This window comes from Choloepus didactylus, chromosome 1 (assembly GCF_015220235.1).
Source record: "Choloepus didactylus isolate mChoDid1 chromosome 1, mChoDid1.pri, whole genome shotgun sequence".
NCBI lineage: Eukaryota > Metazoa > Chordata > Mammalia > Pilosa > Megalonychidae > Choloepus > Choloepus didactylus.
The window spans coordinates 123,877,113-123,892,957 of NC_051307.1; the positions used below are offsets into that span (position 1 = coordinate 123,877,113).

The 15,845-nt window shown below is 39.4% G+C and overlaps 1 protein-coding gene across 2 annotated transcripts in view; it reads right to left on the reverse strand.

The window, feature by feature from the left end:
- Positions 1-687: 687 nt before the first annotated feature.
- The window catches only part of LRRIQ4 (leucine rich repeats and IQ motif containing 4), a 50,894-nt gene continuing 35,736 nt past the window's right edge, over positions 688-15,845 (reverse strand). For both annotated transcript variants that reach the window (XM_037841089.1, XM_037841097.1), the window contains one exon: positions 688-3,231. In XM_037841089.1, the coding sequence (XP_037697017.1) occupies positions 3,079-3,231 (153 nt within the window). In that variant the 3' untranslated portion in view covers positions 688-3,078. The remainder of the gene's footprint in view (positions 3,232-15,845) is intronic.

Below are 15,845 nucleotides of genomic sequence, written 5' to 3' on the forward strand. Positions count from 1 at the left end.
TGCAGTGTGGCTGCAGGTTCACTCACTCATTTCAGAATGCAGACTCCTGGTTTCACCAAGTGCTCGGTCCCTGTGGATTTAGCAGACCTTGTCCAGTTGGTGCTGGAATTGGCATTCTGGGTCACTTTCTTTTATCCAGTATTTTTCATGGAGACTTTTTTTGCCCTGTCTCTCCTAACTACCATCTTCTGGAATGGATTAAGATTTTGAAAGAGGAAAAAAAAATCCATTTTTAAGCTGTAGAGGATGAATTAGTTAGGGTTCTGCCAAAATACAGAAGTCCTTAGTCCAAATTCCCCAGGGGAAGCTGACTGGCTGGAAATTCTGGCAGAACCAATGTTGAAATTGAGGCAGATACTCTTCTGACCTCTAAAACCCTCAGTTTTGATTTTTAGACCTCTAATTGATTGGAAGAGGAATTGTCCACATTGCTAGGGAAATCTCCTTTTTTGATACAGATGCAATCAGCTGATTGTCAGTGCAAATCCCATCTATGAAATAACCCTGAGAGTACAAGGAGACCAGTGACACCATAAACCTAGCGAAGTTAACACGTGAAATTAATCATCACACAAATGGAAGCACAGAGAGAAATATGTTACTAAAGTAATTCCAGGTGCTCTGAATAAAGCTGGTAGCTAATAACAAAGAATCATTTATTATTAATCTTATCATTAGAATTCTGGAGACAGGGTGTTATTGGGAAGTGGAACATAGCCACAGCAGAAAATATTCCCTGCAGTTATAACAGTAGAATTGATTTTGTCTTACAGCATCAGTAATACAGACAGGTCATCTGGCCAAACTGCAGAGCCTTGACCTGAGCTACAATGACAGCATCCGTGATGTGGGATGGGCCATCTTCTGCCAAAATCTGTGGTTCCTCAAAGAGTTAACTGACCTGGATATCAGCCTTCGGCCATCAAATTTTTGAGAGTGTGGACAGTAGGCTTAGACACTTATTATGTGCCATGACCAAATTTCCTGAGATCACTGAAATAGGCATGAAAAGATGGATTCTCCCAGCTTCCCAGGAGGAAGAACTGGAATGCTACCTCCACAACCACAAAAGCAGCATTTACTTTGACCATGGTGGATTTCAGTAAGCCAGCTTTCCAAGTCTTACTGGGCCATAAATCATTCTCCAAAGGAGGAAAAGAAAATGAATGAACCCCAGGGTAAACAACTGAGTGTCACCTCCTGGGCCTATTAACTTATGCTACAAGAACTTTGTAACTATATGTATATAGTGATCTAATGTGAGTGTGTCTTTATTCCATACCTTGGAAACAAGGAAGGTGATTTTCAATGGACTTTCATTTGTTTTGCGTGTATAATCAGTTCATTTACTAGTTAGAAGGTATGCCAAAAATGTTTCGAGTCTAGTAATGCACCCACTTTTTTCTTGCCCTGGAATTTTCTGCTTCTTTTCCTTTAACGTTTTAAATATAATGGTGTGTGTGTGTGTAGTTGTAATGTGAAAGGCACTAGCTGTGTAACAGTTTCATATTATCTTTATTACTATTAGGTATATTACAATGTGGTCTACTTCCAGTTTTATCAGAAAGCATACCCTTCAGGGTTTATTGATGAGACATTTTATGTTCTGATGTCTTTTATCTAAGATATAAACCGTGAGCAGAAATAATGGTCACTGACATAAATTCTAGTAAAAAGTGGAAGAAAATTCAAAATTTAGTACCAAAAACATATCTTCTTAAAACAAAGCCTTTTACTGTTAAAGCAAACAAACAAATTGTTAACATATTGTCCCTGGGCATTTCTTTTGCATAGAATTTACAACATAAAATTATTTAGTTCATTAGTTAAAGTTTTTGTGTTGTCTAAGCAATTTCTGAAATTTCCGGTTTTCTTTCATTAGAGCATGAAGGGCACTGCACAGCAAGGATATCTTCTCACACATTTCTATTTGATATGCACTAATCAAATTTAGTCTAATCTGTTTTGATTTCATCTCATGGCATTAATTAGTATTGCAATCACTGCTTGAAAGATATGTAGAATTTAAAATCCACAATAAAAGATCATCTTGATGAGGTTCTGAGTGGTGCTAAAGAAGATGTTTTGGGTAAAATAGGTATTCTTTACTTCTGCGTGCATTCCCATGGATATCACAAACACCTGTGACTATGCAGAGACCTATACACAAATGTTCATAAACACTTGATTCATAACAGATCACACCTGGAAATAACCCAGTATCCCTCAGTGGATGAATGGTTAAACAATCTGTGGAGCCATGGAATACTCCTCAGAATAAAAAGGCATGAATATTGATAACATGCAACAATCTAGATGGACTTCAAGGGAATTATAGTGGGTGAAGAGTCAATCCCTAAAGGCTACCTACCATGTGATTCCACTTATACGATGTTCTTGAAATTATAAAGATGGAAAACAGATTAATGACTGCCAGGGGTCAGGGACTGGTAGGGTTGTAGGTGGTAGGTGTGGCTACAAAGGAACAGCACAAGGGAGACTTGTGGTTTTGTATCTTGATTGTGATATTGTTTACATGAAGCTACATGTGATAAAATTGCATAAAAGTACACACACATGCACATACATACAGGAGTGCAGTATAATAAGCTCTGTTGATTGTACCAATGTCAATGTCTTGGTTTTGTTATTGTACTACAGTTTTGCAAGATGTCAACATTGGGGGAGGCAGGGTGAAAGGTGCATGGGACCTCCTTGTACATTTCTTTGGAACTTTTCTGTGAATCTATAATTATTTCAAATTGAAAGTTAAAAAAAAAAAAAGCAGACAGAATAGTATAATGAACTCCATGTACTGATCACTGTTTCTACAGTCGATTCATGGCCAATCCTTTTTCATTTGTATCCACACTTAGCCCACCAATATTATTTTTCAGCAATTCTCAGACATCATATAATTTTATCCATAAATATTTCAGTAAAGGTAAAAATATCTTATTTTACACATAACCATAATTCTCTGATTTAATTTTAGTGACACAGGCCTCTAATTCTGAGATATTCTGCCTTTGTCTAAATCCATTAGAGTTCATTACTTCAATTCATTTATTTATAGAATTATTTCTTATTTCCCTTTAAAGGTTTTCCTTTTGCAGGCTTCTTTCCTTTCTTATCTTTTGGAGAGGTCTTCCCTTTCTTTCGCATTCTTTGTAGTTCTTCAAATCTCCCATATCCTCTCCGTACCATTGTTCCACGCCACCAAGCCTGAATCTGAAACCAAGATAAACCCAACTTTGGCATTAGCTGGTATCATGATGAGCTGGAAATAGTAGACTCTCTTTGTTCTGGTATGTGGTCTTGAGGATGTGGAGAATGGGATATGAACCTCAGAACCTCAGACCTTATTTCTATCTGTCTCAATCGGCCAGTCATTCAGGAAAATTTTTTTTAAATGCATTTAGTGCTTTTATATGCCAGGCACTATTCTAGACATTTGGGAATCAGCGTAAAAAACCAATGCCACTACCTTCATAAAACCCACATTCTAGTGGGAGGAAGAGACAATAAGCAATCAACACCTGAAAGTATAATCTGTCAGATGATATTCCCTTTACAGGAATCAGTAGGGAATCAGTAGGGCCGATCCCCTCCCTTCCCTCTTTTTACTGGACTGTTTGTGCCCTGCCTAAAGCCAGCCTTCTCTTGTTTCCTAGCTCCTCTTCCCTCTTACCATTCAGGAACACTCCTCCACAGTGGCTCTCCTCTCCTTTATACCATCATCCCCTCTCTCCTCTCTGCTGACACACCCATGCCTCATAAAAATAAATATGCTGTTATTCCTCCCATCTTAAATACACAGACCCAGACACACAAACTTCCCTTTCCAGCCACTGACCTATTTTCCCCTTGTACCAAAATGTCTTAAAGGTGTTGTCCATACCTGCATTTCTCCCATTCTTCTCCTCTGTCTATGAAATCCACCCACTACTCCTCCATTACTTCTCATCTAGGTCACTAAGGGCTGTCGTGTGGCTAAAGCCCAAGGCTGGTTCTTAGGCCTCATTTTACTGACTTGTCAGTAGCATTTCACACAGCTGTTCCCTCTCTCCATGAAACACTTTCTTTGCTTGGCTTCCTGGATGCCCCACTCTTGGCTTTACTTCACTGGTAATTCCTTCTCAGTCTTCTTTGCTGGTTCTCCTCTTTTCTCTACTTTTTTACATTGGCATGCACCAGGATTCACTCAGTCCTTGGACCTCCTCTCTATACTCACTCCCTTGGAGATAGTAAAGTCTCATAGTTTTAAATACCATCTGCAGGAAGAAGATCTTAAACTTCTATCTCCAGTCCTCCTGTCTCCCCTAAACTCTAAACTCATGTATCCAATGACAACTAAACATCTCTCAAGATAACCAATGTTTATTTCAAACTTAACATGTCCAAGATAGAAATCCTGATCTCCCTCCCACCCCAAACAAGCTCTAGCTTCAATTTTCCCCATCTGAGTTAATGGCAACTTTATCCTTCCAGTTGCTCTGGCTAGATATCCTGGAGGCATCCCTGACTCCTGTCTTTCTCTTACATCCCAGATCCAATCCATCAGCAAATCCAATTGGCTTTACTTTAAAAATACATCCCGAATCAGATCACTTCTTACAACCTCCCCTGAAGGAGGTGGTCAAGGCACCATCTTTGCCTTCCCTTATAATTTCCTTCCTTGTTTGCTACCCTATAGTCTGTTCTCAAAACAGCAATCAGATGATCTTTCAACAACATATATTTGATTACAAGTAAATCCTCTTCTCAGGACTTTGTAGTGGCTCCCCATCTCTCTCAGGATAAAAGCTGAAGTCCTTGCAATGGCTTACAAGGCCGTAACCAATCTGCCTCTCCCCCCTTACCTCTTGACTACATTTTGTAACCCCTCACCCTGTTGCCTACTCTGCCCCAGCCATGCTGGCCTCTTCACTGGCTCAGATAAGACATGCACTCCAACATAGGGCTTTACATTCACTACTTCTTCTGCCAGAAACATTCTTCTCAATATCCATAGGGCTCTCCCCCTCTGCTTCTTCAAGTGTTTGCTCAATTATCATCTCAATGAGGATTATCCTGGCCATGCCATTTAAATTAAATCCCCCACTCCCACTAAACGTTTGGTAATCTCAATTCCCCTTAGCTTGAACTTCTTTTCCATAACACTTATCACTTTCTAACATATTTCATAATTTTATGTTTTATATTTAACATTTTTGTTCCCCTCCCACTATACTTTAAGCAGTATGAGGACAGAAATATTTGTCTTTTTTGTCCACTGATGTGTTTCCAAGTCCCTAGAACACTGCCTGGCCTATAGAAGCTCAAAAATATTTGTTGAATAAATGAATGAATGAAAGAATGACTGGAGGTAGGAAAGGGGTGTGGTGTTTTAAATAAGGAAGATCAGAGAAGGGCTCTCTGACAACAGGACATTTCAGCAGAGACTGAATGAAGTGAGGCCCAGAGACTTGCCCAGAGTTAAGGCCCTGAGGCAGGAGTATCCTTGGCCCTTTGTAAGAACCAAGGGTCCCGCAGTGACCGAAGCTAAGTGAGAAAGGGAAAGGTGAGGTGAGGAGTGAAAGCGGCAGATCAGATCCTGGGCTGATTCTCAGGGAACAGTGTTGCCCTCTAGAGGCATTTTGGAAATCTACAGGGACTTTCTGTTATCTTAATGTTCAGCAGTCTTCAAGTGAATAAGGGACTCACTTGAAGGAACCCCGGTACAAAAGTGAAGGGAGTGTGGCATGGATAGCTTGGAAGCAATCCATTTCCAGATCTTCACCTTCCATATGTACTCCTTCCTAAAACAGATCTGCCTGAGAACAACACTGCCTGTTCTCCATCCCCACTTTCCTCTTCATGGCTTCCTTTCCCATTTTACCAAAAAAAAAGGCAAATCTCGCACCCATCTGAGAATGTCTAGGGTACACTGCCCTGGACTATAAAAACCTCTGGGGGAGGCGGGGCAAGATGGCAGACTGGTGAGCTGTATGTTTTAGTTACTCCTCCAGGAAAGTAGGTAAAAAGCCAGGAACTGCGTGGACTGGACACCACAGAGCAATCTGTCTTTGGGCATACTTCATACAACACTCATGAAAACGTGGAACTGCTGAGATCAGCGAAATCTGTAAGTTTTTGTGGCCAGGGGACCCGCGCCCCTCCCTGCCAGGCTCAGTCCCGGGGGAGGAGGGGTTGTCAGCTCCGGGAAGGAGAAGGGAGAACTGCAGTGGCTGCTCTTATCGGAAACTCATTCTACTGATTCAAACTCCAACCATAGATAGACTGAGACCAGACACCAGAGACTCTGAGAGCAGCCAGCCCAGCAGAGAGGAGACAGGCATAGAAAAAAAACAACACGAAAAACTCCAAAATAAAAGCAGAGGATTTTTGGAGTTCTGGTGAACACAGAAAGGGGAAGGGTGGAGATCAGGCCCTGAGGCGCATATGCAAATCCCGAAGCAAAGCTGATCTCTCTGCCCTGTGGACCTTTCCTTAATGGCCCTGGTTGCTTTGTCTATTAGCATTTCAATAACCCATTAGATCTCTGAGGAGGGCCGTTTTTTTTTTTTTTTTTTTTTTTAAACCCTTTTTGCTTTTTCTAAAACAATTACTCTAAGAAGCTCAATACAGAAAGCTTCAAAGAATTGAAATTTGGGCACGTCAAGTCAAGAGCAGAACTAAGAGAGCTCTGAGACAAAAGGCAATAATCCAGTGGCTGAGAAAATTCACTAAACACCACAACTTCCCAAGAAAAGGGGGGTGTCCGCTCACAGCCACCATCCTGGGGGACAGGAAACACTCCTGCCCATCGCCAGCCCCATAGCCCAGAGCTGCCCCAGACAACCCAGTGTGACGGAAGTGCTTCAAATAACAGGCACACACCACAAAACTGGGCGTGGACATTAGCCCTCCCTGCAACCTCAGCTGAATGTCCCAGAGCTGGGAAGGGGGAGCAGTGTGAATTAACAGAGCCCCATTCAGCCATCATTTGAGCAGACTGGGAGCCTCCCAACACAGCCCAGCAGCCCAGAACTGCCCTGGGGGGACGGCACTCACCTGTGACATAGCACAGTCATCCCTCAACAGAGGACCCGGGGTGCACAGCCTGGAAGAGGGGCCCACTTGCAAGTCTCAGGAGCCATACGCCAATACCAAAGACTTGTGGGTCAGTGGCAGAGACAAACTGTGGCAGGACTGAACTGAAGGATTAGACTATTGCAGCAGCTTTAAAACTCTAGGATCATCAGGGAGATTTGATTGTTAGGGCCACACCCCCCTCCCCGACTGCCCAGAAACACGCCCCACATACAGGGCAGGCAACACCAACTACACACGCAAGCTTGGTACACCAATTGGGCCCCACAAGACTCACTCCCCCACTCACCAAAAAGGCTAAGCAGGGGAGATCTGGCTTGTGGAGAACAGGTGGCTCGTGGACGCCACCTGCTGGTTAGTTAGAGAAAGTGTACTCCACGAAGCTGTAGATCTGATAAATTAGAGATAAGGACTTCAACTGGTCTACAAACCCTAAAAGAACCCTATCAAGTTCAGCAAATGCCACGAGGCCAAAAACAACAGAAAATTATAAAGCATATGAAAAAACCAGACGATATGGATAACCCAAGCCCAAGGACCCAAATCAAAAGACCAGAAAAGACACAGCACCTAGAGCAGCTACTCAAAGAACTAAAGATGAACAATGAGACCATAGTACAGGATATGAAGGAAATCAAGAAGACCCTAGAAGAGCATAAAGAAGACATTGCAAGACTAAATAAAAAAATGGATGATCTTATGGAAATTAAAGAAACTGTTGACCAAATTAAAAAGATTCTGGACACTCATAGTACAAGACTAGAGGAAGTTGAACAACGAATCAGTGACCTGGAAGATGACAGAATGGAAAATGAAAGCATCAAAGAAAGAATGGGGAAAAAAATTGAAAAACTCGAAATGGACCTCAGGGATATGATAGATAATATGAAACGTCCGAATATAAGACTCATTGGTGTCCCAGAAGGGGAAGAAAAGGGTAAAGGTCTAGGAAGAGTATTCAAAGAAATTGTTGGGGAAAACTTCCCAAATCTTCTAAACAACATAAATACACAAATCATAAATGCTCAGCGAACTCCAAATAGAATAAATCCAAAAAAAAACCCACTCCGAGACATATACTGATCACACTGTCAAACATAGAAGAGAAGGAGCAAGTTCTGAAAGCAGCAAGAGAAAAGCAATTCACCACATACAAAGGAAACAGCATAAGACTAAGTAGTGACTACTCAGCAGCCACCATGGAGGCAAGAAGGCAGTGGCACGATATATTTAAAATTCTGAGTGAGAGGAATTTCCAGCCAAGAATACTTTATCCAGCAAAGCTCTCCTTCAAATTTGAGGGAGAGCTTAAATTTTTCACAGACAAAGAAATGCTGAGAGAATTTGCTAACAAGAGACCTGCCCTACTGGAGATACTAAAGGGAGCCCTACAGACAGAGAAACAAAGACAGGACAGAGAGACCTGGAGAAAGGTTCAGTACTAAAGAGATTCGGTATGGGTACAATAAAGGATATTAATAGAGAGAGGGAAAAATATGGCAAACATAATCCAAAGGATAAGATGGCCGATTCAAGAAATGCCTTCACGGTTTTAACGTTGAATGTAAATGGATTAAACTCCCCAATTAAAAGATATAGATTCGCAGAATGGATCAAAAAAAATGAGCCATCAATATGTTGCATACAAGAGACTCATCTTAGACACAGGGACACAAAGAAACTGAAAGTGAAAGGATGGAAAAAAATATTTCATGCAAGCTACAGCCAAAAGAAAGCAGGTGTAGCAATATTAATCTCAGATAAAATAGACTTCAAATGCAGGGATGTTTTGAGAGACAAAGAAGGCCACTACATACTAATAAAAGGGGCAATTCAGCAAGAAGAAATAACAATCGTAAATGTCTATGCACCCAATCAAGGTGCCACAAAATACATGAGAGAAACATTGGCAAAACTAAAGGAAGCAATTGATGTTTCCACAATAATTGTGGGAGACTTCAACACATCAGTCTCTCCTATAGATAGATCAACCAGACAGAAGACCAATAAGGAAATTGAAAACCTAAACAATCTGATAAATGAATTAGATTTAACAGACATCTACAGGACATTACATCCCAAATCACCAGGATACACATACTTTTCTAGTGCTCACGGAACTTTCTCCAGAATAGATCATATGCTGGGACATAAAACAAGCCTCAATAAATTTAAAAAGATTGAAATTATTCAAAGCACATTCTCTGACCACAATGGAATACAATTAGAAGTCAATAACCATCAGAGACTTAGAAAATTCACAAATACCTGGAGGTTAAACAACACACTCCTAAACAATCAGTGGGTTAAAGAAGAAATAGCAAGAGAAATTGCTAAATATAGAGACGAATGAAAATGAGAACACAACATACCAAAACCTATGGGATGCAGCAAAAGCAGTGCTAAGGGGGAAATTTATAGCACTAAACGCATATATTAAAAAGGAAGAAAGAGCCAAAATCAAAGAACTAATGGATCAACTGAAGAAGCTAGAAAATGAACAGCAAACCAATCCTAAACCAAGTACAAGAAAAGAAATAACAAGGATTAAAGCAGAAATAAATGACATAGAGAACAAAAAACCAATAGAAAGGATAAATATCACCAAAAGTTGGTTCTTTGAGAAGATCAACAAGATTGACAAGCCCCTAGCTAGACTGACAAAATCAAAAAGAGAGAAGACCCATATAAACAAAATAATGAATGAAAAAGGTGACATAACTGCAGATCCTGAAGAAATTAAAAAAATTATAAGAGGATATTATGAACAACTGTATGGCAACAAACTGGATAATGTAGAAGAAATGGACAATTTCCTGGAAACATATGAACAACCTAGACTGACCAGAGAAGAAATAGAAGACCTCAACCAACCCATCACAAGCAAAGAGATCCAATCAGTCATCAAAAATCTTCCCACAAATAAATGCCCAGGGCCAGATGGCTTCACAGGGGAATTCTACCAAACTTTCCAGAAAGAACTGACACCAATCTTACTCAAACTCTTTCAAAACATTGAAAAAAATGGAACACTACCTAACTCATTTTATGAAGCTAACATCAATCTAATACCAAAACCAGGCAAAGATGCTACAAAAAAGGAAAACTACCGGCCAATCTCCCTAATGAATATAGATGCAAAAATCCTCAACAAAATACTTGCAAATCGAATCCAAAGACACATTAAAAAAATCATACACCATGACCAAGTGGGGTTCATTCCAGGCATGCAAGGATGGTTCAACATAAGAAAAACAATCAATGTATTACAACACATTAAAAACTCGAAAGGGAAAAATCAATTGATCATCTCAATAGATGCTGAAAAAGCATTTGACAAAATCCAACATCCCTTTTTGATAAAAACACTTCAAAAGGTAGGAATTGAAGGAAACTTCCTCAACATGATAAAGAGCATATATGAAAAACCCACAGCCAGCATAGTACTCAATGGTGAGAGACTGAAAGCCTTCCCTCTAAGATCAGGAACAAGACAAGGATGCCCGCTGTCACCACTGTTATTCAACATTGTGCTGGAAGTGCTAGCCAGGGCAATCCGGCAAGACAAAGAAATAAAAGGCATCCAAATTGGAAAAGAAGAAGTAAAACTGTCATTGTTTGCAGATGATATGATCTTATATCTAGAAAACCCTGAGAAATCAACGATACACCTACTAGAGCTAATAAACAAATTTAGCAAAGTAGCGGGATACAAGATTAATGCACATAAGTCAGTAATGTTTCTATATGCTAGAAATGAACAAACTGAAGAGACACTCAAGAAAAAGATACCATTTTCAATAGCAACTAAAAAAATCAAGTACCTAGGAATAAACTTAACCAAAGATGTAAAAGACCTATACAAAGAAAACTACATAACTCTACTAAAAGAAATAGAAGGGGACCTTAAAAGATGGAAAAATATTCCATGTTCATGGATAGGAAGGCTAAATGTCATTAAGATGTCAATTCTACCCAAACTCATCTACAGATTCAATGCAATCCCAATCAAAATTCCAACAACCTACTTTGCAGACTTGGAAAAGCTAGTTATCAAATTTATTTGGAAAGGGAAGATGCCTCGAATTGCTAAAGACACTCTAAAAAAGAAAAACGAAGTGGGAGGACTTACACTCCCTGACTTTGAAGCTTATTATAAAGCCACAGTTGCCAAAACAGCATGGTAATGGCACAAAGATAGACATATAGATCAATGGAATCGAATTGAGAATTCAGAGATAGACCCTCAGATCTATGGCCGACTGATCTTTGATAAGGCCCCCAAAGTCACCGAACTGAGCCATAATGGTCTTTTCAACAAATGGGGCTGGGAGAGTTGGATATCCATATCCAAAAGAATGAAAGAGGACCCCTACCTCACCCCCTACACAAAAATTAACTCAAAATGGACCAAAGATCTCAATATAAAAGAAAGTACCATAAAACTCCTAGAAGATAATGTAGGAAAACATCTTCAAGACCTTGTATTAGGAGGCCACTTCCTAGACTTTACACCCAAAGCACAAGCAACAAAAGAGAAAATAGATAAATGGGAACTCCTCAAGCTTAGAAGTTTCTGCACCTCAAAGGAATTTCTCAAAAAGGTAAAGAGGCAGCCAACTCAATGGGAAAAAATTTTTGGAAACCATGTATCTGACAAAAGACTGATATCTTGTATATACAAAGAAATCCTACAACTCAATGACAATAGTACAGACAGCCCAATTATAAAATGGGCAAAAGATATGAAAAGACAGTTCTCTGAAGAGGAAATACAAATGGCCAAGAAACACATGAAAAAATGTTCAGCTTCACTAGCTATTAGAGAGATGCAAATTAAAACCACAATGAGATACCATCTAACACCGATTAGAATGGCTGCCATTAAACAAACAGGAAACTACAAATGCTGGAGGGGATGTGGAGAAATTGGAACTCTTATTCATTGTTGGTGGGACTGTATAATGGTTCAGCCACTCTGGAAGTCAGTCTGGCAGTTCCTTAGAAAACTAGATATAGAGCTACCATTCGATCCAGCGATTGCACTTCTCGGTATATACCCGGAAGATCGGAAAGCAGTGACACGAACAGATATCTGCACGCCAATGTTCATAGCAGCATTATTCACAATTGCCAAGAGATGGAAACAACCCAAATGTCCTTCAACAGATGAGTGGATAAATAAAATGTGGTATATACACACGATGGAATACTACGCGGCAGTAAGAAGGAACGATCTGGTGAAACATATGACAACATGGATGAACCTTGAAGACATAATGCTGAGCGAAATAAGCCAGGCACAAAAAGAGAAATATTATATGCTACCACTAATGTGAACTTTGAAAAATGTAAAACAAAGGGTTTATAATGTAGAATGTAGGGGAACTAGCAGTAGAGAGCAATTAAGGAAGGGGGAACAATAATCCCAGAAGAACAGATAAGCTATTTAACGTTCTGGGGATGCCCAGAAATGACTATGGTCTGTTAATTTCTGATGGATGTAGTAGGAACAAGTTCACTGAAATGTTGCTATATTATGTAACTTTCTTGGGGTAAAGTAGGAACATGTTGGAAGTTAAGCAGTTATCTTAGGTTAGTTGTCTTTTTCTTACTCCCTTGTTATGGTCTCTTTGAAATGTTCTTTTATTGTATGTTTGTTTTCTTTTTAACTTTTTTTTTCATACAGTTGATTTAAAAAAGAAGGGAAAGTTAAAAAAAAAAAAAAAAGAAAAAAGACAAACAAGGAAAAAAAAAAAAAAAAAGATGTAGTGCCCCCTTGAGGAGCCTGTGGAGAATGCAGGGGTATTCGCCTACCCCACCTCCATGGTTGCTAACATGACCACAGACATAGAGGACTGGTGGTTTGATGGGTTGAGCCCTCTACCATAAGTTTTACCCTTGGGAAGACGGTTGCTGCAAAGGAGAGGCTAGGCCTCCCTGTATTTGTGCCTAAGAGTCTCCTCCTGAATGCCTCTTTTTTGCTCAGATGTGGCCCTCTCTCTCTGGCTAAGCCAACTTGAAAGGTGAAATCACTGCCCTCCCCCCTACGTGGGATCAGACACCCAGGGAAGTGAATCTCCCTGGCAACGTGGAATATGACTCCCGGGGAGGAATGTAGACCCGGCATTGTGGGATGGAGGACATCTTCTTGACCAAAAGGGGGATGTGAAAGGAAATGAAATAAGCTTCAGTGGCAGAGAGATTCCAAAACGAGCCGAGAGATCACTCTGGTGGGCACTCTTACGCACACTTTAGACAACCTTTTTTAGGTTCTAAAGAATTGGGGTAGCTGGTGGTGGATACCTGAAACTATTAAACTACAACCCAGAACCCATGAATCTCGAAGACAGTTGTATAAAAATGTAGCTTATGAGGGGTGACAGTGGGATTGGGAATGCCATAAGGACCAAACTCCACTTTGTCTAGTTTATGGATGGATGTGTAGAAAAGTAGGGGAAGCAAACAAAGAGACAAAGGTACCCAGTGTTCTTTTTTACTTCAATTGCTCTTTTTCACTCTAATTATTATTCTTGTTATTTTTGTGTGTGTGCTAATGAAGGTGTCAGGGATTGATTTAGGTGATGAATGTACAAGTATGTAATGGTACTGTAAACAATCGAAAGTACAATTTGTTTTGTATGACTGCGTGGTATGTGAATATATGTCAATAAAATGATGATTAAAAAAAAAAAAAAAAAAAAAAAAAAAAAAAAAAAACCTCTGGGACACCAAATGTGCCAGTTTGAATGTACTGTGTCCCCCAAACGCCATTAATTTTGATGTAGTCTTGTGGGGCAGACATTTTGGGGCTGATTAGATTTGCTTGGAATGTGCCCCACCCAGCTGTGGGTGATGACTCTGATGAGATATTTCCATGGAGGCGTGGCCCCACCCATTCAGGGTGGGCCTTGATCAGTGGAGCCATATAAATGAGCTGACTCAAAGAGAAGGAACTCAGTGTAGCTGTAAGTGACGTTTTGAAGAGGAGCAAGCTTGCTAGAGAGGAACGTCCTGGGAGAAAGCCATTTTGAAACCAGAACTTTGGAGCAGACGCCAGCCACATGCCTTCCCAGCTAACAGAGTTTTTCCGGACACCATTGGCCATCCTCCAGTGAAGGTACCCGATTACTGATGTGTTACCCTGGACATTTTATGACCTTAAGACCAAATCAAGGGAAAGTTCAAAATACTAGTATTTATGTTGAGAAAGCAAATGACCATAAGGACTAGGTAACCGATTCTTTCTCAAGACAGTTGATTTGTTAGCTAACAACCTGCTATGTGATGTTTTGGCATATAAACCTGGAAGATGTCCAGGGATGTGAGAGGTATTGGTATTTAAAACAAATATCAAAAAAAAAAAAAAGCTTCTTCCATTCTTGTTAACTTATCTAAGTGGACAAGGTCTTATCTGTAGAAGAAAAGTAGTAATAAGTAATATTTATGCATAAATATATAAACTAAGTGGATAAAGTCCCTCTCATTAAAATAGGTATTTCTAAAAGAATTTGCATCAATTTTCAAAATTTGTATTTTATGGTATATATATATAGATAGATATAAATTTATATTTATAATTATAATGCAACCCAGAACATTAAAAAGCCTTATGGTGGTCAGAGAAAAAAAATGTGATTTTAAAACTAACTTATGTAAATATTCTTATTGCCTAGATTAAAAAAAGAAAAAAATATATATATATAACATTAGGATATATTCTAAGGGGAAAGTGAAATGGAAATGCTATTCAAAAAACAAAACAAAAGAATGATATAAAATTTCTGCCCATAATATAAGAACTTGTTCAAGCATTTTATAAACTGATAATTTATTTCAAATCATAAAGGTATATAGAGTCCTTTAGATATATTAAAATATTGATCCAACAGCTCTATTTTAGAAGGTCAATATTTAAAATTCACTGGAAATCATATCTTTTCCAATAATTTAAACTTAGTGGCAAATTTTTAAAATATCAGTTTTTCAATGTGCAAGGTGGTACAGTAGGGCCTGTGTATCTGCACTGGATACATTCCAAGACCTACCATGGGTGGCTGAAACAGCAGATATAAGTGAACACCAATGCCCTATCATGCATTGTAGCAGTTACTTTTTGCAGTTTGAAGTGCAACAGAAAAACTAGCACAAATTTTGTTTCTATTCTTCATTATTCCACAAATCAAAAATTTGTTCTTGCCATACAACTTCAATCTCTGCATATGATTTTCTTTCTTTTTCAATCATATGGAAATTTTTACTTTTTCACTAATGGGAAGCACTTTGTGGCTTCTCTGAAGCTTAGGAACACGACCAGCACCACTAGTCAATGCACTTTGGAGACATTATTACAGTAAATAAGGACTTTCTTATACAAAAGCACTGCTACAATGAATGGGATCAGCGAGAGCACTAGAGGCAGACTGGAGGAAAAGTTCCACTTGGGAGTGTGGGTATGGGGACAAAGGGAGATGAGTCATGTACCGGGCTGGTGGACTTCACCATCTTACAGCTCATAATTGCTTGGCGGTGGTTCGAAATTTATGAACCATTTATTTTTTTATTTTCTGGAATTTTCCAAATTTCCCAATTTTTTCTTTTTTTTTTTTTCATGGTTAACTGTGGGTAACTGAATCAGCAGACACCAAATTAGCAGATATGGGGCACGATTGTACATGGTTCATCAAAATATTTTTAGGAAATATGTAATAAAAAATATGATTTTCAATTTTCCAGTGTAGTTGTTCCTG